This window comes from Myotis daubentonii, chromosome 16, assembly GCF_963259705.1.
Source record: "Myotis daubentonii chromosome 16, mMyoDau2.1, whole genome shotgun sequence".
Lineage (NCBI taxonomy): Eukaryota > Metazoa > Chordata > Mammalia > Chiroptera > Vespertilionidae > Myotis > Myotis daubentonii.
In genome coordinates, this window is record NC_081855.1 from 57,234,253 (window position 1) to 57,252,863 (window position 18,611).

Below are 18,611 nucleotides of genomic sequence, written 5' to 3' on the forward strand. Positions count from 1 at the left end.
CTTCCAGATGGCACAGCCGCGAGGGGCCCCAGCCAGCAGCAAGGTCCTCTAGGGGCCCGGCCAGGGCAGCGGGAGCCGCAGCGTGGACCCGCCCCAGCTTGGCTGCCCTCTCACGGCGGGCTTGTGGGGGAGGTGTGCCCAAGGCAAAGCTGGCACCCAGCCCCCAGCTGGCCCACCTTCCCCGTCGGTGGCCTGGGCTCCAGGGCATCCCCGCCCGCAGACCCTCCGCCCTCTCCAACTGGCAGCAGTCAGATCGCAGACGCTGGGCCTCAGGGAAGGGCAGGTGGCTGCAGGCCGCCCTCCGCGGGGACGGTCCCTTCCTGCGACCACAAGGCGGGTCGGCAGTGGAATCCGCTGGCTTCTGGACTTGGCCCTTCTAACTTCATGGAGGTGAAATGCGAGCCCCCCCAGTCCGACCCTGCGGTCCCCAGCCTCGCGGGGTGCCCCCCAGAGCCCGGGCACCCACCGGTTCCCGGAGAAAGGCCTCCGTTTGTTTATTTAGGCAAATCGACCCGGCACGGCGGAGGACCCAGAGGGTGGGGACAACGGGGCCGGCTCTCAGCGGCGAGCAGGGTGGCCGGGGGCCTGGCCTGGAGGGGGCGGGGCCGTGGAGGCGGAGCTGCCGTCCGGGGCGTGGCCTCGTGTGGGCGTGGCCTCGGGCTCCGGGCGGGGCGGGGCGTGTCGCTGGGGAAAGCCGGGCGCTGGAACCACCTCTCGGAGCTGCTGTCACTGGGGGCAGGCTGCAGGCTCACTCTTCAACGGCGAATGTAGAACCTAGAAACCTCCCTGCGGCATGAAAGCCCCGCCCCAAGGGCCCACTCCTTTTGCACCAGCAACAAGTTGCTATCTTCTCTTAAAGAAAACCCAGCAAAACAACGCCGACCCTTCCCTAGTCCCCCGCCAGCTGCCACTCACGTGCTGGTTTGCGGAAAAACTTGAGAAGCTGTTCTCACCAGCCCCTCCCTCCCAAGCCCCGTGAATGGTGCTCTGGGGCCTTCAGACCCTGCGGTGGCCAGTCCCCCAGCTCCCTCCCAGGCCCCGCCTCGCTGCTCTGAGCCCTTTCTCGCCTGGCCTGGGCTGCTCTGGGAGGGGACTGGGCACGCACACCCCACACGTGGGCATGCTCGCTTCTGGCCGCAGGGAGAGGGGTGGGCAGGGGGCTATGAGGCCCAGGAGAGCCAAGGCTGCAGGGGCCAGGTGTGCGGGGCGGGCCAGGTGAGGACCATCTGGCTTCTAGGAGAGGAGGCAGGAGGGGGTGAGGTGGGGACTGATGCTCAGCCTGCCGCACACCTGTGCCCGTGTGCCCGTGTGCCCGTGTGTGTGTGTGTGTGTGTGTGTCTGAGAGAGAGAGACACGGGGGTGGGGGGAGCAGGGGAGGCCTATGGGAGGGCAGGGCTGGGCCTGGACAAAGGCCCTGCAGCTCCAAGGCCCTCCTTGGAGGAAGTTGTTTTCCTGAAGGGGTCGCAAACCTTCCTAAAGCAGGCGGGCCAGGCCCTCAGGGCACCTGAGCAGGTGCAGGCGGAGGCGCAGGGACAAGTGGGCTGAGGGAAGGGCCAGCCCTCCTGCTCCTGCAAGAGGCCATTCTACAGGCGGCCGGGCAGGGCCAAGGGCCTCAGGAAGGCCAGGGCGCCCGACCCGCCAGAGACAGAGCCCCCACCAGCCAGGCCCGCCCACCCAGGGCCCGGCTCCCCGCCCTGCTTTGCCCTCCCCCGCCCCCGCCAGTCCCCACTGCCCACCCCACACAACGGAGGTGTCGAGTCACTTCGTGCCCCTCAGGCCCCACGTCGCAGCCGGAACCCTGAGCTCTCCCTGCTGGCGCCTCGCCCTCCACCCGGCTTCTCCGCCCAGCTGGGGGTGCGCTCCTCTGAGGGCCACCCCCGGGCTCCTGCGCCCGCCGTCTGCTCTGTCACTCGCGCTCCTGACCCCGGGGAGGCAGGGAGACCTCACCCTCCAGCGAGGACGTGAAGAGACACCTCACACCACAGCTGGTTTTCTTCTGGACAATGGGGACCGGAGAGACCCGAGACCCTACAGTCCCGTCTTCCCCGAGGCCGGGGGGGCCTCAGCCCTTAAGTGCCACTGCCCCAGAGCCCGAGATGCTGGGCACGGAGCCAGGGTGTGGAGGGCAGCTTCCCCAAGAACCCTGCAGGACCCTGGCCTGGTCTCAGGTGGCCAGCGGTTGACGGGGGCCACAGTCCTAAGCTGACCACCTGGGGGTCAGGGCACTCCAGGTCAGGCCCAGCCCTGGGCCCCTGCACTCCCCAAGGGGAGCCCAGTGCAGGGGTGGGGAGAGCTTGCCTAGGGGTGTCTGTGGGCTCAGTGCCCTTTCTGCCCAAAGCACGTCCTGTGTGGAGGGGCACTGGGGCTCCTGGGACCACTGAGCAGGGGTCCTGGGAGCTGACCGCTGGCCGCCTTCCTCGAGCCGAGTGGGGCGCACTGTCCTGAGTTGGAACGTGAGCCCCAAGCCTTTCTGGTCACGTCCGGGTCGGCCGGCTGACTGCTTCGCTCGTGAGTCTGGCCGGGCAGCAGGGGCCCGAGTCTCCACACTCGCCCCATAGGAGGGGCTGAGGCGGTTGGCCGGTTGGCGAGGCGTGGAGCGGGGGTGGGGGTGGGGGGGGCTGTGGGCAGAGTCCCTCTGCCGAGGACTAAGCGCTCTGGGCTGGGAAGTGCTCCTCTGACCACCAAGGCCGTGTGGGTGAGTGCAAGGCGATGCCCTTGGGAAAAGCCGCCAGTTCCTCCCGGGACGAGGCCTGGGCAGCAGGTGGGCAGGGATGCAGAGCTTGGGGGGCACCCAGCCTCCTGACACCCTGCGGCCCCACCCCTCCCAGGGGCCTGCAGACACAGCCTCACACACGGAGTCCAGGTCCGGGAGCCAGAGCCCTGGGTAGGGGCTGCGGCTCAGAGTCCCCCTGTGGGCTGAACTGCAGGGGCGGGGCCTCCCGGGGAGGAGCCAGGAGCTGCCCGGTCCATTGAGACAGGAGCCAAACAGAAAGGAACAAACTCTTATTCGCTTGTTGCAACAGCAGAGCGAGAGGCAGGGAGGGCTGCGCTGCGCCCTGCACCACCGGGAAGGCACAGGCCGGGGCAGCGCGAGGCCGTCCCACCGAAGGGGAGCCCACAAAAGGCTCCCGTCTCCTGGACTTGCAGCCGGGAGAGTCCAGGACTGAGGGCTGAGGCAGAGTGGAGGGGTGTCTTCAAGGTCCCCAGGAAGGGGTCTGGCTGAGGAGCCCGAGAGGGGCCTGCCCGCGGGGTCCCCCAACACGTAGCCTCCACGTGGAGACGCCCAGAGCACGGCTGGCTGGGGCCTCAGCCCTCGAGCACACTGCCCCGGAGACCGAGATGCCCTGCTGGGCACGGAGCCAGGTGCGGAGGGCCGCTCCCCCAGGAACCCTGCAGGGAAAGCCTCGGGGAGCCCACTCCTCAGGGCCCGGTCACCTGGGCCTGCGGCCTGGCTACGCGGAGTCAATTGAGGCCAGGAGGCCGCAGGCTTCATCCGAGAGCCACCCCCTGGGTCAGGGGTCGAGGGTCACTTAGAGGTGAGGTCACAGGACACCAGTCCGTGTCCGGGTAGAGAAGGCAGTGGATGGACTTAAACCTGAGAGAGGGGACGAGGTGTCAGGGTCGAGGGAAGGGCAGCTGGCTCAGAGCTCCTCCCCAGGCCCACGGCCCACTCACCGCGTGGGGTCCTGCTGCAGGCTGAAGCCTCCGGCCACGCTCACCACGTTCCCGGGGTTCTCAGGACCCCCGTAGCTCAAGGTCACCTGGGAGGGGAGGACTTACTCTCCGGACATCCCCTCCAGGGTGCCCACCCGCCTCAGGGTCTGGGCAGGAGGCCGCTTGGTCCCCGGGCCTCGGGGGCAGGTCTGAGGGCACTGAGGGTGCCGGGCTGAGCGGTGCGGCTGGAGGATAGCTGGTGTCCCTGCCCCAAGCCATCTGCTGTCCCAGGGACCTGGCCTGTGACTCCCATCACCACCCAGACCACTGCCCGCTGCCCCGCGGCCCCGTCACCAGGGAAGGCAGTGGCTGCCCCTTGCAAACGAGCCCCCACAGGAAACGGGTGCCCCACCACCCCTGGACCCACCTGGCCGCTCCCCGCTCCCTCCCCAGCCCTCGCTCGGCTGGGACAGCCTCTCGGCCAGGCCCTCCGACACCCGCCGAGGCAGGGGACCCGGCCCACCTGCTGGAGCACAGAGTGGGACGGCAGCCTCTGCAGGTTCTCCAGGTGGGAGTGGAACAGCGGGCAGTGCCGCAGGCGCGCGCCCAGCAGCCCCTCCACGATGTAGCCCACTGTGCAGTCGTCTGGCAGCCGCACCCGCTCGGCCGTGCTCATGAAGCTGCCCAGGCTGGGGGGGGGGGGCGGGGGGGTCAGCGCTGCCCGCCCTCAGCACCACCTCCCCGGGCAGCAGGCGCCCCCGCGGCCCCTCACCTGGCCCACGGGCTCATCTTGAGGGCAAGGCCTCTGCTGAGGCAGAACCCGGCCCCGCCGGTCGCGAACCAGAACTTGACGGTGGTCACCTGGGGAGGAGGGAGCTGCCAGTCAGAGCGAGAGCTCGTCACCCGTCTCTTCGCCGGGACACCCGGGTGTCAGCACAAGCTGCCCCTCAGCAGCGCCTGGCCCAGGCAGCAGGAGCTCCCGGGCACCGGGAACAGGGCTGTGGCCGCCTGGGTGCCTGGCCCCAGCGCCTCCCACAGAAGCTCCTGGCCGCCTGGCCCTGCCCCGCCCGGCCCTGCCCCTCCCGGCCCCAGTGCTCACCGTCCCCCCTCCTAGGCCCCTCTCGGTGGCCTCGATGGGGTGGTCCAGGCTGGGCCGCCCCAGGTAGACGTCCTGGCTGGGCGAGAAGGTGGACAGCAGCTGCATCAGGCCCTCGGGGTTCACGTAGTTGTCGTCGTCCACGTGGCAGAACCACCTGTGGGGGGGCAGTCTCAGCGGCCGGCCGGTGGGCCCGGGGCTCCCCGAGGGCGCGGCCCCCACACACTTGCGTCCGGACGCGAGGAACTGGTCGTACTCCACCGCCATCTTGCAGCACAGCGCCTGGCGGGTGTGCGCGGCCGAGCAGTTGGTGTTGACCACGCGGCTGCCTGGTGGGAGGCACAGGGCGTGTGAGGGCCGGACCAGGCTCCATGGGGTCAGGGCCAAAGGTGGCTGTCAGGCCCGGGGCTGAGCACCCACCCAGGAACCAGGAGGTCCCGGTTCCATTCGGGTCGGGGCACGGCCGGTTGCCGGCGCCATCCGCAGGGGGGCGCTGCAGGAGGCGGCCGGCCCGGGCCTCTCTCATCACGGGTGTTTCACTCGCTCTCTCCCTCTCGGAAATCAACACGGATGTTTTCTTATTTTAAAAAAGTGGCCGTCGGCAGGTTTGGTGCCTGGCTCTGCTCCAGGACCGCGGGCTGGGTCCAACCACAGCCATGGAGGGGCCGCACGGGCTGACCCGGCTGCTGACCTGGGCCCGCCTGGCATCCCAGCGTGGACGCCCACCGGGAAATGGGCCGGAGCTGGGACCCCCCTGACCGGTGGGGGGCGTGGGAGGGGGGCCTGGGGGAGGCTGTGACCCTGAGCAGGCGGCACCCCGCTGGGGGCGCAGCCGGGGAGGTGACCCCTGGACCCGGGCAGCTGGGGGGGCACTCACCCGCCTGGAGCTGCAGGTCCGGGTCGTCCCCGTCGGTGAAGATGAAGGTCTGGGGGGAGAACAGCTGTGAGGCGCAGGCCGGGCCCTGGCCCCAGGGATGGAGGGGACTGCGGGGGGGGGCCTCCGAACCGGGTCCCCAGGCCGGACCTGGGCGGGACGGGGGGGGGTCCGGCGGGGAGAGGGGGTGCCCGGCTCCGCCCGTGCCGTCCAAAGCGGCACTCACGGAAGTTTCCCCGGCCTCGCCCCGTGCCCGCCGGGAGGGGACCCCAAGTCTGGAGCGCAGGAGGGGCCGCAGGGGGGCCGCTGGGCCGCGGCGCGGGCGGGGGGCGGGGGGCGGGCGCACCTGCGGGCGGGCGCGGGAGATCCAGGTGCGCAGCAGCAGCCGCAGGCGCGACCCGTGGTTCCTGCGCGTCGTCTTGACCGCGATGAAGACGTCGTCGGGCCGCAGGCGGGGCGCGCGGGGGCCGGGGGCGGGCGCCGACGGGGGCGCGCGGGCCGGGGCGGGCGCGCGGGGCAGCGGCAGCAGCAGCAGCGCGGCCAGGGCGGCGGCCAGCGCGAGGCAGGCCCGGCACAGCGCCCCCCGCGCGCGGCTCATACGGCCGCCGACCCGCCGGCAGCGGCCGGGCCAGGAGCGCCGCGGCCCCTTTAAGAGCCGCCCCGCCCGCGCCGCGACCCGGAAGCGGAGGCCGCGCTGCCCCGGAAGTGGACGGCGCACCGCGGCGGGCTGGGCCAAGATGCCGCTGCCGGTTCAGGTGTTTAACTTACAGGTAACGAGCCGCGGCCCGCGGCCCCTTCGCGCCCCAGCCGCCGGGCCGGAGCCGAGGCCGAGGCCGGCCGAGCGGCCCGCGCGTCCGCCCCCGCCCCGCAGTCTGGTCCCGCGCGTCGGGCGGGTCCGCGGCGCTCACGCTCTCCCCCCGCGGTCGCCTGCCCGCTCGCTCCGTGTCGGGGGCGGGGGTGCAGGCATCGGGACAGGATGCGGGGGGGCCCTCGCGGTGGGACGGGCGGCTTCCTGCCGGGCACGGCCGGGGACTGCGGCCTGAGCGCCAGCCTGTCGGCCTGGACGCTGCTCCACGAGGTACCGTCGGGGCTCGGGCCCGGCCGGAGGCAGCACCGGCCGCTCGGGACGCTCCCGGGTGGAGGTCGCGCGGAGGAGGCTGCGCCGATGGTGGCGGGGCCGCCTCGCTCCGAGGGGGCTTCGCATCGCCCTGCGAGGAGCCCTCCTGACGGCGGTGCCGGGCCGGGGCGGGAGGCGGGCAGCGTGGGCTCCGGGCACAGGGAGGGACGCCCGCCCGCCCCGGGCAGCCCTGGCCCGAGGTGACCGGCGCCTGTTGCAGGGGGCGGTGGAGCCCATGCAGATCGACGTGGACCCGCAGGAGGACCCGCAGAACGCGCCCGATGTCAACTACGTGGTGGAGAACCCCACCCTGGTAGGAGCTCCGGGGCGCAGCGCTGCGGGGTCCGGCCGGGCACCTTGCACCCTCCAGCCGACCTGCTGGGCCCCCGCGCGGCCCTGACGCAGCCCTTCCGCAGGACCTGGAGCAGTACGCCGCCAGCTACAGCGGCCTCATGCGCATCGAGCGGCTGCAGTTCATCGCCGACCACTGCCCCCCGCTGCGGGTGGAGGCCCTGAAGATGGCCCTGTCCTTCGTGCAGAGGACCTTCAACGTGGACGTGTACGAGGAGATCCACCGGAAGCTCTCGGAGGCCACCCGGTGAGCCGGGCCCCGAGGAGGTGCCCGCCTGGCTGGGGAGGGCCAGCCCCACCCCCACGCGGTCACTGCAGCGCAGCCGGCCGCCCCGGCTGAAGGGCCGGAGGGGCGGCGGGGCATCCTGACGCCGCGGCCACAGCACTCTGCCCGCGGGTCTCCCCCGCACTGTCCGTTCCCCGCCCAGGGGTGCTCCCACCAGAGGCCCTCCTGCTGGCACATCAGCCCTGACGCCCGACCTCCCCCAGGGACCTGCAGAGCGCGCCGGACGCTGTCCCGGAGGGTGGGGTGGAGCCCCCACCCCTGGACACAGCCTGGGTGGAGGCCACGCGTAAGAAGGCCCTGCTCAAGCTGGAGAAGCTGGACACGGACCTGAAGAACTACAAGGGCAACTCCATCAAGGAGAGCATCAGGTGCCCCGCGGGCCGGGGGTGGCAGGGAGGCCGGGGCCGGCCGCGCGCCCGGCGGCGTGCACTCACCCCCCACCCACAGGCGCGGCCACGATGACCTGGGCGACCACTACCTCGACTGTGGGGACCTCAGCAACGCCCTCAAGTGCTACTCCCGGGCCCGGGACTACTGCACGAGCGCCAAGCACGTCATCAACATGTGCCTCAACGTCATCAAGGTGGGCCCCGGGCGCAGGCGGGGCGGCCACGCCCTGGCCGGGGTACCCCAGGCTGAGTCTGTCCCCGCCCGCCCGCCCGCCTTCCAGGTCAGCGTCTACTTGCAGAATTGGTCTCACGTGCTGAGCTACGTCAGCAAGGCCGAGTCCACTCCCGAGATTGCAGAGGTAACCAGGCCTTGCCGCCCTCCCACCACTGCCGCCCCCTGGGCCTGGTCCTCCCGTCTGCCTTGGCCATCTTCCGGCCGGACCGGGGGTCAGCCTGGCCGTTGGGGAGGGTGTGGAGGCACAAGTGGCTCATATGTGTCGCCTTCCCCTGCAGCAGCGAGGGGAGCGGGACAGCCAGACCCAGGCCATCCTCACCAAGCTGAAGTGCGCTGCAGGTGAGGGCCGGGCGGGGCAGGGGCCCACCGCGGACCCCGGGCGCCTCCACGGAGGTGGCCTGTGTGCCTGTGCTGCTGTCCTCACAGTTGGGCAGACCCCGTGCCCCACGCATAGGTGGGCGCTGCCCGGCTCAGGTCCCAGTGCAGGCCAGTGTGACCAGTGGTTAGCAGTGCAGACATCGCCTCTGACGGTCGCTGTCGGGGCCAGTCCCCACCCGAGTCCCCTGCAGCCGTGACCAGCTGTGCTGGCTCCCGGGCGCCCGGCCCAGGAGGGGACCACGTGGTGCTATGGCAGTCAGTCCCCTCACGGCAGAGCTGGCCCTGAGGCGGGGGCAGCCCTGGAGCCGGCGGTCTCACGCTCCCTCCCTCCCTCCCATCAGGGCTGGCGGAGCTGGCTGCGCGCAAGTACAAGCAGGCGGCCAAGTGCTTCCTGCTGGCCTCCTTCGACCACTGCGACTTCCCGGAGGTGAGGGGCCTCTTGGCAGGGGAGGGCTCCTGGTTGGGCTTTGTTGGGGGGTCTCTCCCAGCAGCCTTCGGAGTGGGTGTGGGGGACCAGCCCTGGCTCTGGGCTTTCCTGCCTTTTGTCCAGACGGGCAGTGACCCCTGTCCCTGCCCCTCAGCTGCTGTCCCCCAGCAACGTGGCCGTGTACGGCGGCCTTTGCGCCTTGGCCACCTTCGACCGGCAGGAGCTGCAGCGCAACGTCATCTCCAGCAGGTGGGGGTGCAGGGCCCGTGTCCCTGGCCACCATCCTCTGGGGGTGCAGGGTAGACGGCGGGGGGAGGGGGAGGCAGGGCGGCTCTGAGGAGGTGGACCCCGCAGCTCTTTCAAGCTGTTCCTGGAGCTGGAGCCCCAGGTCCGGGACATCATCTTCAAGTTCTACGAGTCCAAGTACGCCTCGTGCCTGAAGATGCTGGACGAGATGAAGGTGAGGGCTGCCTGGCTAGAGGTGGGGGGGCGGGGGCGGGGGCGGGGGCTGCAGCTCCTGACCCTCTTTCTCGGTAGGACAACCTGCTCTTGGACATGTACCTGGCCCCCCACGTCAGGACCCTGTACACCCAGATCCGCAACCGCGCCCTCATCCAGGTGTGGGGGTGTGTGTGTGGGGGGGGGGGGGGGCGCAGGCCCAGGTGGGGCTGCGGGTGCACTGGAGGCCGGGCACCTGACGCCGGCCTGCTCGGCAGTATTTCAGCCCCTACGTGTCAGCCGACATGCGCCGGATGGCTACCGCCTTCAACACCACGGTGGCCGCGCTGGAGGACGAGCTGACACAGCTCATCCTGGAGGGGCTCATCAACGCCCGCATCGACTCCCACAGCAAGGTGCTTCCCCCGGGCGAGGCGGCCCCCCACGGCAAGGCGGGGGGATCTGGTCCCACTGACCCGCTGCCGACCCTGCAGATCCTCTACGCGCGCGACGTGGACCAGCGCAGCACCACCTTTGAGAAGTCCCTGCTCATGGGCAAGGAGTTCCAGCGCCGTGCCAAAGCCATGATCCTGCGGGCAGCCGTGCTGCGCAACCAGATCCACGTCAAGGTGAGGGGGCGGCACTGGGGCGGGGGCGGCACAGCCGGGCACACACACCTGGGCCAACGGCCTTGTCTCCACTGCAGTCCCCTCCCCGAGAAGGGAGCCAGGGGGAGCTGACGCCGGCCAACAGCCAGTCCCGGATGAGCACCAACATGTGAGGGTGCCTGCCGGGCCCTCCAGGAGGAGCTGCACACCCTGCCCCCAGCTCCCAGCACGTCTGGAGGAGCCGCTGGGTCCCCGCCCTCGGCCCCCTGCCTGGACGCCTGTGTGACCCCATCTCCGCTTGCCCCACGGAGGAGGGGTGTCTGGAAGGCGAGGCCTCGGCCTCCTGCTCGCACATGTGGGGTTGCAGGCAGTTGTGAACCTTAGTCCATTAAAAGCAGCCTCCCTGAACTGTTCTGTGTCCGGCTCTCATGGCTGGGCTGGGGGAGGGCTAGGCCTGTCCCTGGGCCCCTTGCCTCCGGGCAGCAAAGGCCCAGCCTGTGCAAGGCGTGGGTCCAGGCAGGAGGGGCTCCTCCCTCCCAGCGGGGCTTTGGTCGGGGCACGCTGGCCGGGGCAGCACTGGCGCACTCTGTGCACGCACGTCTCTGAAGGTTTATTGTTCACTTTAGGGCACACGGAGCGAGGTCAGGGCAGGTCCAGCCTGGGAACACTCGCCGGGGCGCGCTCAGCCCGGCGTGGCCGAGGGGTGTGGAGGAGCAGGAGGTTCCCTGAGTGAAGGCGTCTCCTTAGGGGTGGGGGGCTTCGCACAGTCCTGAGCCCGGAGGCGCGGGCGGCGGCCTTCAGGCCAGGGCACTGCCCAGGACCTCCGGGAAGCCGCCTGGGTCCCCGGGCCCTGCCTGCGGGGGCTCCTGCAGCTGGGGCTGGGCCCCCTTCCAGGCCAGCGATTTCTCCAGTTTGGTTTTAAAAAGCAATCCGTGACCTGGCAGAGGGGATGGGGGAGGTTTTGGGGCTCAGGAGGTCACAGGTCCCACTGCCCGAGGGGTCGGGGGAGGGAATAAGGGCTCGGTGCCAAGTGCCTCACCTGGGCAGTCCGCAGTCTCTTTGAAAGCTCGCTTCTTGCAGCAGCCCCGGCACAGGTTAAACACACACCTGTTGCCCTGGACACAGAAAAGCTACTGAGCTGTCAGGGGGCTGTGCTGAGGCCAGGGCCTCCCAGGCCCCAGCTGTACTCCCTGCAGACAAAGGGTTAGCAGGGACCACCCTGCCCACGCCCCTGGGGCTGAGCCCCGCTGGGCAGCACTGCAGAAAGGGCAGCTCACCTTGGGGTTCCCACACTGGTCGCACTTTGCGTATTTTGCTGGGAAAAGAACAGAAGGGGGTCCTGGTGAGCCAGGTGAGCAGCCCCCATGGCCCCACGCAAAGGCTGCGGGCCCCCGTCGGCTGTGGCCGCCGGGCCACTCGGGCAGCCAACATGCAGACTTGGTGCCCAGAACCCCAGGCCCTCGTCCTTCCCCCAAGGGCTCAGACTCTGCGGCCATGGCTGGGTCTCCCAAGCCCACAGCCTCTCCGGGTGCCTCAGGGCGGCAGCTGCCCCAGCTTACGCTTCAGCGAGGGGTCGAAGGTCTTGTGGGGGTTCCTCAGCTGCTTCTTCTGCTTGTTCTTGGACAGAACGTCTGCGCCGCCCTCCTCCTCCTCCAGGGCCCGCTTACTGCGGGCGCCTGTGTTCTCCTTGCTCCCTTCCTTGGGCCTGGACGGGAAGGGCAGGGGCAGAGCTGAGAGGCCCCACATCCGAGCTCTCAGGCTGCTGGCTGGGCCAGCGTGGAGCCACGGGCACCGGGACTCTGGGGTCTGACCTCTAAGCCTAGGCAGAGCTGTGGCCACGGATGGGGTCAGAGGGAAGAGATGTAAAACCTAATCATCCACGAGTAGGGGAGCCGCTGGGCACCTGGGAGGATGGGGCAGAGCGGGCCGGGCCCTCCTGTGCCCTGCCCGACCCGCGCCCGCATGCTCACCCTGGCCGGAAGTAGGGCTGGCAGATCCAGTGGAAGAAAGGCAGGCCGCCCGAGGGCTCCTCCCCCTCCTGCCGCAACATGTCCCCCTGCAAAAGGCCAGGGTCCCCGTCACCAGCCAGCCCCGGAGGCACCGGGCGGCTCCCAGCCCTGCACGTGCCTGGCACCGCAGCTTCAGCTCCTGGCTCACGGCGGCCACGCCCTCCAGGGTCTTCGCCTTGGCGAGCTCCTCTCGAAGCTGCTGGTGCACCTGCAGCCTGAGACAGACGCCATAAGCGGGCCTGCCCCCCGGCCGAGCCCCGGGCCGCGGGGAGCTGCCCTCTCCCACCCAGGCTGCCTCCCCGTCACCCAGCCCCTCAAAGCCTGATTTGGTGGCCAACCACCGATACGTTTCTGGAAACCTCGCCTGGAAACCCCGTGCCCGGGTGGGGCTCAGGCTGACGGGTCTGCCTCGGGGGGCACTCACGTGTGGTGCCACAGCTTGAAGAGGTGGGCCCGGACGCAGGACAGCGGGCAGGGGTGCTGGCGCACCAGGTCCAGGTACTCCTCGGCCAGCTCCCACACGGCAGGGCTGCGGCCCTCGAACAGCGCGGGGTTGTGCAGGTTGCCCTCTGCGGGGGGGGGAGGGGCTGAGCTCAGGGTGCCCCATCACACCCAGGACAAGGCTGCTGCCAGCTCAGGGCACGAGGACAGCGCGAGGCCCGAGGCTGTTCAGCTGGGCCGGTGGCGTCACCACGTGGACACTTCGGGCCGTGGGCGGTGGCGCGGCCTTACCTGCACTCATGACCCCCTGCACCCCCGTGTCCCGCAGGCAGCGCTCCACGTCCTGCAGGCACTGGATGTTCCCGTTGGCAAACACAGGGATGGCCACGGCCTTCCTGCTGGGGAGCAGGGGGCACTCAGCCGAGGAGACTGGGGGGCCACCCTCAGGGCAGCACCCAGCCCCCAAGTATCCCGGTCGCCTAGAGGCCCCACCCCACTCACCGCACGGCCCTGATGTGCTCCCAGGACGCGGCGCCGGACAGAGGCCCCTTCTGCTCCTTGGTGCGCCCGTGCACCGTCAGCAGCTAGGACACAGCAGGGCTGGCTCAGCGCCAGCAGCATGGCTCTCAGTCCCTGCCCCCCAGACCCCGCCTGGGCCGCCCTCGGGGCCGGCTGACGCCCTGCGGTGCGACCAGGGTGCAGGGAGGAGCCTAGTCCCCGTCAAGGCCACTGTGACTCCTGTCGCCCCCGAGGGTGAGCTCTCCTGGGACACACCCGGAGCAGGACCCCCGGCCCCTCACCTGGCAGCCAGCCTTCTCCAGCATCTGGGCGTACCTCACGGTCTTGTCAATCTCTGGGAAGACCCGGATCTTGCACGTGACCGGGACAGAAAGCTGCTCGTGGGCCCGCTGAACTGCGGAAGGAGGTGGCTTCTGAGAAGCGGGTGCTCGCCCTTGGGAGGTGGTGGGGGCCCACAGCTAAGCCCCCCAAGCGGCACAGGCCCAGTGCAGCCGAGAGACCCGCCTCCGCACCCCCAGGGCAGGGAGGCGCCAGGACTGGGCGAGGACCCTCCCCCTGCACGCGACAGGCCGACAGGCCACAGCCAGGCGAGCGCTGTGGCCACGAGGTCTGCTGGCCACTGTCCTCTCCTTCGCCCAACCACACGCGCCCACTCACTCATTCTCTGGAGCAGGTCCCACTCCTCCTGCAGGAAGGCGCCGTAGTGACCTGCAGTGACAAAGGTGGCTGTCGTCCCCCTCCTCCCGTGTCCACACAGGCTGAGAGCCACCTGCCAGGCTGGCCCCGCTCCCTGCGTGGGCTGCGCACCATCTTCTGAGCCCCCGGGCCGGGGGCTCCCCGAGGGGGTGTCTCCAGGGAGACGGCCACTGAGCAGTTTCTCCGCGTCAGACTTGGTGGCTCTGCCCAGCTGCCCAGGCCCGCCCCACAGTCTCTGACCACCAGCAACGCCCCAGGCCCCACCCCAGGGGAACAGCCGCTGGGGCTGTGGCAGCAAAACACATTCATCCAGGGGGAGCCTGTCCACCTCCCAGGCACTTGGGCCAGTGGGGCCGCTGAGAGCCCGCAGCCCTGCCCCACCTGGAGCCTCGCCCGGCCCCAGCGACTCACCCCGCTTGGCTATCATCTGGGGGCAGCCCAAGTTCAGGTCGATGGCATCACAGTAGTCCTGCGCCAGGAGCGCCGCCTGGACAAACACCTCCGGGTCGTTGGCACAGAACTGCAGGAGACGGGACCATCACCAGGAACCGGAGCCAGGCCCTGGCCCTTGGCGGCCCACGGGGTTCACCTGGGATCCCAGTGGGGGCGTGTCCAAGGGGCTGTGGATAGGCTGGCCTCCTGTCCTAAATGCTTACAAGACGACTGAGTTGGGACACACCGCCCCCTCTCCCCCCTCACTGTCCTGGTGAAGGGCAGCGTGAGGGCGCCCCGGGGAGGTCAGGGGGTCACAGCCCTCTCCTGGCAGCCAACTGTCCATTCGCCAAGGTCTGAGCAAGCAGCGCCCAGATGGGGTCGAGCTCTGAGCGCTGCACCGCCCCCTCCGCTCCAATCAGCGCGGAGACCCAGGTGCTCCCCGGTGTGCGGCTCAGGTCCCCGCACCTGCACAATGAGGGGCCGGTCCTCGGGGCACACCTCGCAGTACAGGTTCTCCTTCCGGTAGTTGGCGTCGCGGACGAAGACCTGGGCGTGCAGCATGGGCGTGTAGCAGAGCTGGGCCCCGTGGCGGCGACTCAGCAGCCGCCAGGCCAGCTCGCTCTGGTCCACCATGGGGGCCACCACGTGGCGGGCCCCCCCCAGGGTGCGGCTCCAGAACTCGAAGCCCTGCAGCTTTGGCATCTCGTCTCCACTCTGCGGAGGGGGAGGGGGTCAGCGGCCGCAGGGGGAGGGGGCGGGCCCGGGGCGGGGGAGGGGGACGTCCCTGGAGACCTGAACCGGGCCGCCGCCCAGCCCCTCGGCTGTCACAGGTGAGCTCCGGTGCAGCGCCCCCTGCTCCCCCGGCGGGACCACCTCTCCGCACCGGGACCGGGGACCGGGCCCGCTCCTCCCCCGGAGCCGGGCTGCGGCCGCCAGCGCTTTAGTGACCGAGAGCCCAGCGGTGCGTCGGGCGCCTCTGGAAACGGAAACTACACGTAAAAGCCACCTGGGCGCCGCTGTGGTCCCCGAGCGCAGGGCCCGCGGGCCACGGGCAGGAGTCAGGCGGCGGCGGCGGCCAGGACCCGCGGGAAGCGCACCTGAGGGGCCAAGCTCGGGGCGGGGGCCTCGGGGCGGCGTGCGGGGCTCCGGGCTCGCGCAGGGCCGCTGCCACGGGGCCGCAGCCGAGCCCAGGGCTCCGCGCCGGGGCCGCCGGAAGGTGCCTCCGCCAGGGCGGTCCGGGCGGCCCGCGGTGCAGCCGGAAATGCGCCCTCGGGAAACCGAGCCCGGCCGAGGAGAGGCCCGCACGCGAGGAGGGCCGGATCGGGGTCGGAGGTCAGAGGCCGGAGGTCGGCTCGGCCCTGCGCGAGTCCAGTCCGAGCACGTGGTCCCGGATCCTGCGGCCCCTCCTACCTCCGTCTCCCCACCAACTCCTGCGCCCAGGTCCCGCCTCCTCACTCCGCGCCCCCAAAAGCTCGGGCCGCCCAGCCCTGCGCCGCGGTCCCTTCCGGGGTCCCTGATAGTCCGAGTCCCCTGCGTGACCGAGGTCAGGGTCAGAGTCAGGGCCAGGGTTAGGGTTAGGGGTACGGGCCAGGGTTAGGGTTCAGGGTCAGGGTGACAGCGCGGAGGCAGACGCTGGGGCTGGGAATCGGCCTGGAGGTGCCAGGAGGCACAGGACCCCATTGTTCATGGTGTTCGCGGAGGTCCCGTGGGCCCGGGGCGGTGTTGCAAGAAGAAAAGCCGCTGTTAAAGGACGAGAGCCCGGCGGCGGCCCAGCGGCTGAGCGGCGGCCTGTGAACCAGGAGGTCAGGGTTCGATTGCGGGTCGGGGCCCAGGCCCGGGTGCAGGCTCATCCCCAGTGGGGGGCGTGCCGGAGGCGGCCCATCCGTGGTTCTCTCTCATCATCGTGTTTCTGTCTCTCTCCCTCTGAAATCAGTAAAAATATATTATTTTTAAAAAGGTAGGCCCTAACCGGTGTGGCTCAGTGGACAGAGCGTCGGCCTGCGGACTGAAGGGTCCCAGGTTCGATTCCGGTCAAGGGCATGTACCTGGGTTGCGGGCACATCCCCAGTGGGGAGTGTGCAGGAGGCAGCTGATTGATGTTTCTCTCTCATTGATGTTTCTGACTCTCTATCTCTCTCCCTTCCTCTCTGTAAAAAATCAATAAAATATATTTAAAAAGAAAAAGGCAGCTGTGCCTTGGGGCCTGGATGGGTCCGTTGCTCCGAGAAGACGGTGCGTTTTGAGGACGAAGGACAGGACGTGCTCTGATTTGGTTGCTGTGCCGGCCCCGGCCCCCGGACCCCGGCCCCCGGCCCCCGGCCCCTGGCCCCGGGGGAGTTTGCTCAGGAATGCTGACCGCTCCCCAGCCCGGGCGGGCGGAGCTGGGTTTCACACCATTGAACATGAATGGCCTTTTATGGGACTTGAAGATCCAGGAGGAAGACCCACGGACCAGACCCTGCGGCCATCCCCGCTCCCCCGCTCGCAGCCTCTCCTCGGCATCCCCACGCGAGCAGGTTTTCAGGGAGGACCTGCTGCCCCCACGCTGCCTGCGTGACGGGAGTGAACGCTCGTGTAGGCCCCAACCCCGTCTCTGCTACAGTCCAGACAACGGTGGGCTCACTATTACGAGCAGCCATCCCAGGACCCCAGCAGTTGACCAAAGGCATAGATATTTGAGAAACTCTTTTTTTAAGTTACCCAATGCCAGTGAGAACTAAGAACATGGGCGTCTGCAGTTTTTATGGGCTCCTTTCATTTCCTCCCAGGAGGACCGGTCTGGGGACCCGCAACTCCTACGCAGGGAGAAGAATGCCTGGCCTGGTGTGGGAGGGCGTCTTCATCAAGAACAGATGTGAGCCCAGCCATCATGGCTCAGTGGTTGAGCGTCCACCTATGCACCTGGAGGTCAGCGTTCCATTCTCCGTCAGGGCAGACGCCGGGGTGGCAGGCTGGACCCCCAGTAGGGGGCGTGCAGGAGGCAGCCCAGCCAGGATTCTCTCTCATCGTTGATGTCTCTCTCCCTCTCCCTTCCTCTTTGCAGTCAGTAAAAATATAGTTTTAAAAAATAAACTGGTGCTGGTTTCGGCAGCACAGACACTAAAGTGGAAACGGTAGAAAGATTAGCATGGCCTCTTGCAAAGGTGACACGCAACTTCGTGAAGCATAAAAAATAAACTAATAAATAAAACCTCATAAACTAGGAATAGAGGCGCTTTCTAAACATGGCAGAGAATCTACAAAAAAAGAGCTGAAACCGGTTTGGCTCAGTGGATGGAGCGTCGGCCTGCGGACTGAAGGGTCCCGGGTTCGATTCCGGTCAAGGGCATGTATCTGGGTCGCGGGTACATCCCCAGTGGGAGATGTGCAGGAGGCGGCTGATCGATGTTTCTCTCTCATCGATGTTTCTAACTATCTCCCTCCCTTTCTCTCTGTAAAAAATCAATAAAATATATTAAAAAAAATAAAAAGACACCCAAACCACAGTTACTATCACAGGTGATGACGGGCGAAATGCCTTCCTTCCGAGGCCAGGACGCCTGCTCTCACCAGGCTTCCTCAAAGCAGCGCTGGCAGCTCAGCCAGCTCAACAGGCGAGAAAAGAAAGAAGAGGTGTCTGGATGGGAACGAGGAAAACGCCCCTTTCTGCACATGGTGTGATGGTCTGCCGAGAAATCCCTAAGGAACCTAAAACGAAAACATTCCAACAGCCCAGCCCGACCGAGTCCAGTGAGGTTCGTACACAAACACCCACCGCAGTTTTTAGAGAATAGTTGCCTAGAGGGAGGGAGAGGGAGAGAGAAACACTGATGTGATCAGCTGCCTCCCGCAGGCCCTCCACTGGGGATCGAGCCCGAAACGAGGGCATGTGCCCTGACCGGGAATGGAACCGGTGACCTCTTGGCTCCTGGGTCCACTCTCAACCACTGAGAACACTGGCCAGGCCACAATAGATTTTTTTTTTTTTTTGGTGGAATTTGCCGTTCATCTGGAGTTTCTTTTTGTGGAAAAGTTCATTTTTTTTCAATAGATGCAGGGTTATTCTGGTTGTCTACTTCTTTGTCCTGTGTGGGATTTGCTCACTTCATTTAAGTTGTTTGGCATAAAGTTGTTCATAATAATCCTTGTGTATAATCTTAGTGATATCACCTGTCATTCTCCCCCCACCCCATACACCCAAGCTCTCTCTGGCCTAAGGTTTATGAATTATTGGTTCTCACAGAACTTGTGTGTGTGTGTGTGTGTGTACGCACGCGTGCGCCCCCAAACCTGGGAATGAATCTAAGAACTAGCCTTGGTTTCACTCATTTTGTTTTTTACGTGGATTTTTACTCTGATGTGTTAGTTCCTCTTGTACTAAGTTTGGGTCTCATTTGGTCTTTTCTTCTTTAGTTTCTTAAGGTGGAATCTGAAGTCACTGATTGGAGAAATGGTTTCTTTTTGACGTTGGCCTTTCCTTCCTGCTATGGATCTCCCCTGAGCACCATGAGCCGGATCCCACATTTTTACAAGTTTCAGTTTAAAACCCTAATTTGCACGCTGATCTCTCCTTTAACCAGAGTTAGAAGTGGTTCCTAAGTGTTCGAGGAGAGTCAAGGGCTTTTTGCCAACAACTCTCATTCCATGCAGTTGTGGTCAGAGAAAATGTGTTATAGGAA

At 67.7% G+C, this 18,611-nt stretch overlaps 2 protein-coding genes across 8 annotated transcripts; one reads left to right on the plus strand and one right to left on the minus strand.

Annotated features, from left to right (window-relative positions):
- Positions 1 to 5,998: 5,998 nt before the first annotated feature.
- Positions 5,999 to 10,257, plus strand: GPS1 (G protein pathway suppressor 1). 4 transcript variants are annotated; one of them, XM_059671578.1, is made up of 14 exons: positions 5,999 to 6,394; positions 6,962 to 7,054; positions 7,158 to 7,339; positions 7,582 to 7,746; positions 7,826 to 7,961; positions 8,049 to 8,126; positions 8,284 to 8,341; positions 8,722 to 8,807; positions 8,962 to 9,056; positions 9,162 to 9,267; positions 9,345 to 9,425; positions 9,524 to 9,661; positions 9,740 to 9,874; positions 9,952 to 10,257. In XM_059671578.1, the coding sequence occupies exons 1-14, from the start codon at positions 6,053 to 6,055 to the stop codon at positions 10,024 to 10,026; spliced, it is 1,770 nt and encodes a 589-aa protein (XP_059527561.1). In that variant the 5' UTR covers positions 5,999 to 6,052; the 3' UTR covers positions 10,027 to 10,257. The 4 variants fall into 4 exon arrangements, with proteins under 4 accessions (XP_059527561.1, XP_059527560.1, XP_059527563.1 ...); XM_059671577.1 differs by having other exon boundaries at positions 6,003 to 6,394; positions 8,281 to 8,341; XM_059671580.1 differs by lacking the exon at positions 5,999 to 6,394 and adding an exon at positions 6,413 to 6,702 and having other exon boundaries at positions 8,281 to 8,341.
- Positions 10,258 to 10,448: 191 nt separating this feature from the next.
- Positions 10,449 to 15,198, minus strand: DUS1L (dihydrouridine synthase 1 like). Of its 4 annotated transcripts, none has more exons than XM_059671584.1 (14): positions 15,051 to 15,198; positions 14,452 to 14,667; positions 13,930 to 14,038; positions 13,480 to 13,530; positions 13,104 to 13,216; positions 12,805 to 12,887; positions 12,595 to 12,701; positions 12,287 to 12,431; positions 11,981 to 12,077; positions 11,824 to 11,909; positions 11,413 to 11,558; positions 11,131 to 11,168; positions 10,893 to 10,968; positions 10,449 to 10,790 (listed from the first exon to the last, which is right to left on the minus strand). In XM_059671584.1, exons 2-14 carry the CDS (start codon positions 14,653 to 14,655, stop codon positions 10,651 to 10,653), a joined length of 1,395 nt encoding a protein of 464 aa, XP_059527567.1. In that variant the 5' UTR covers positions 14,656 to 14,667; positions 15,051 to 15,198; the 3' UTR covers positions 10,449 to 10,650. The 4 variants fall into 4 exon arrangements, with proteins under 4 accessions (XP_059527567.1, XP_059527566.1, XP_059527564.1 ...); XM_059671583.1 differs by having other exon boundaries at positions 12,595 to 12,698; positions 14,419 to 14,667; XM_059671581.1 differs by having other exon boundaries at positions 14,419 to 14,667.
- Between the last annotated feature and the right edge of the window lie 3,413 nt (positions 15,199 to 18,611).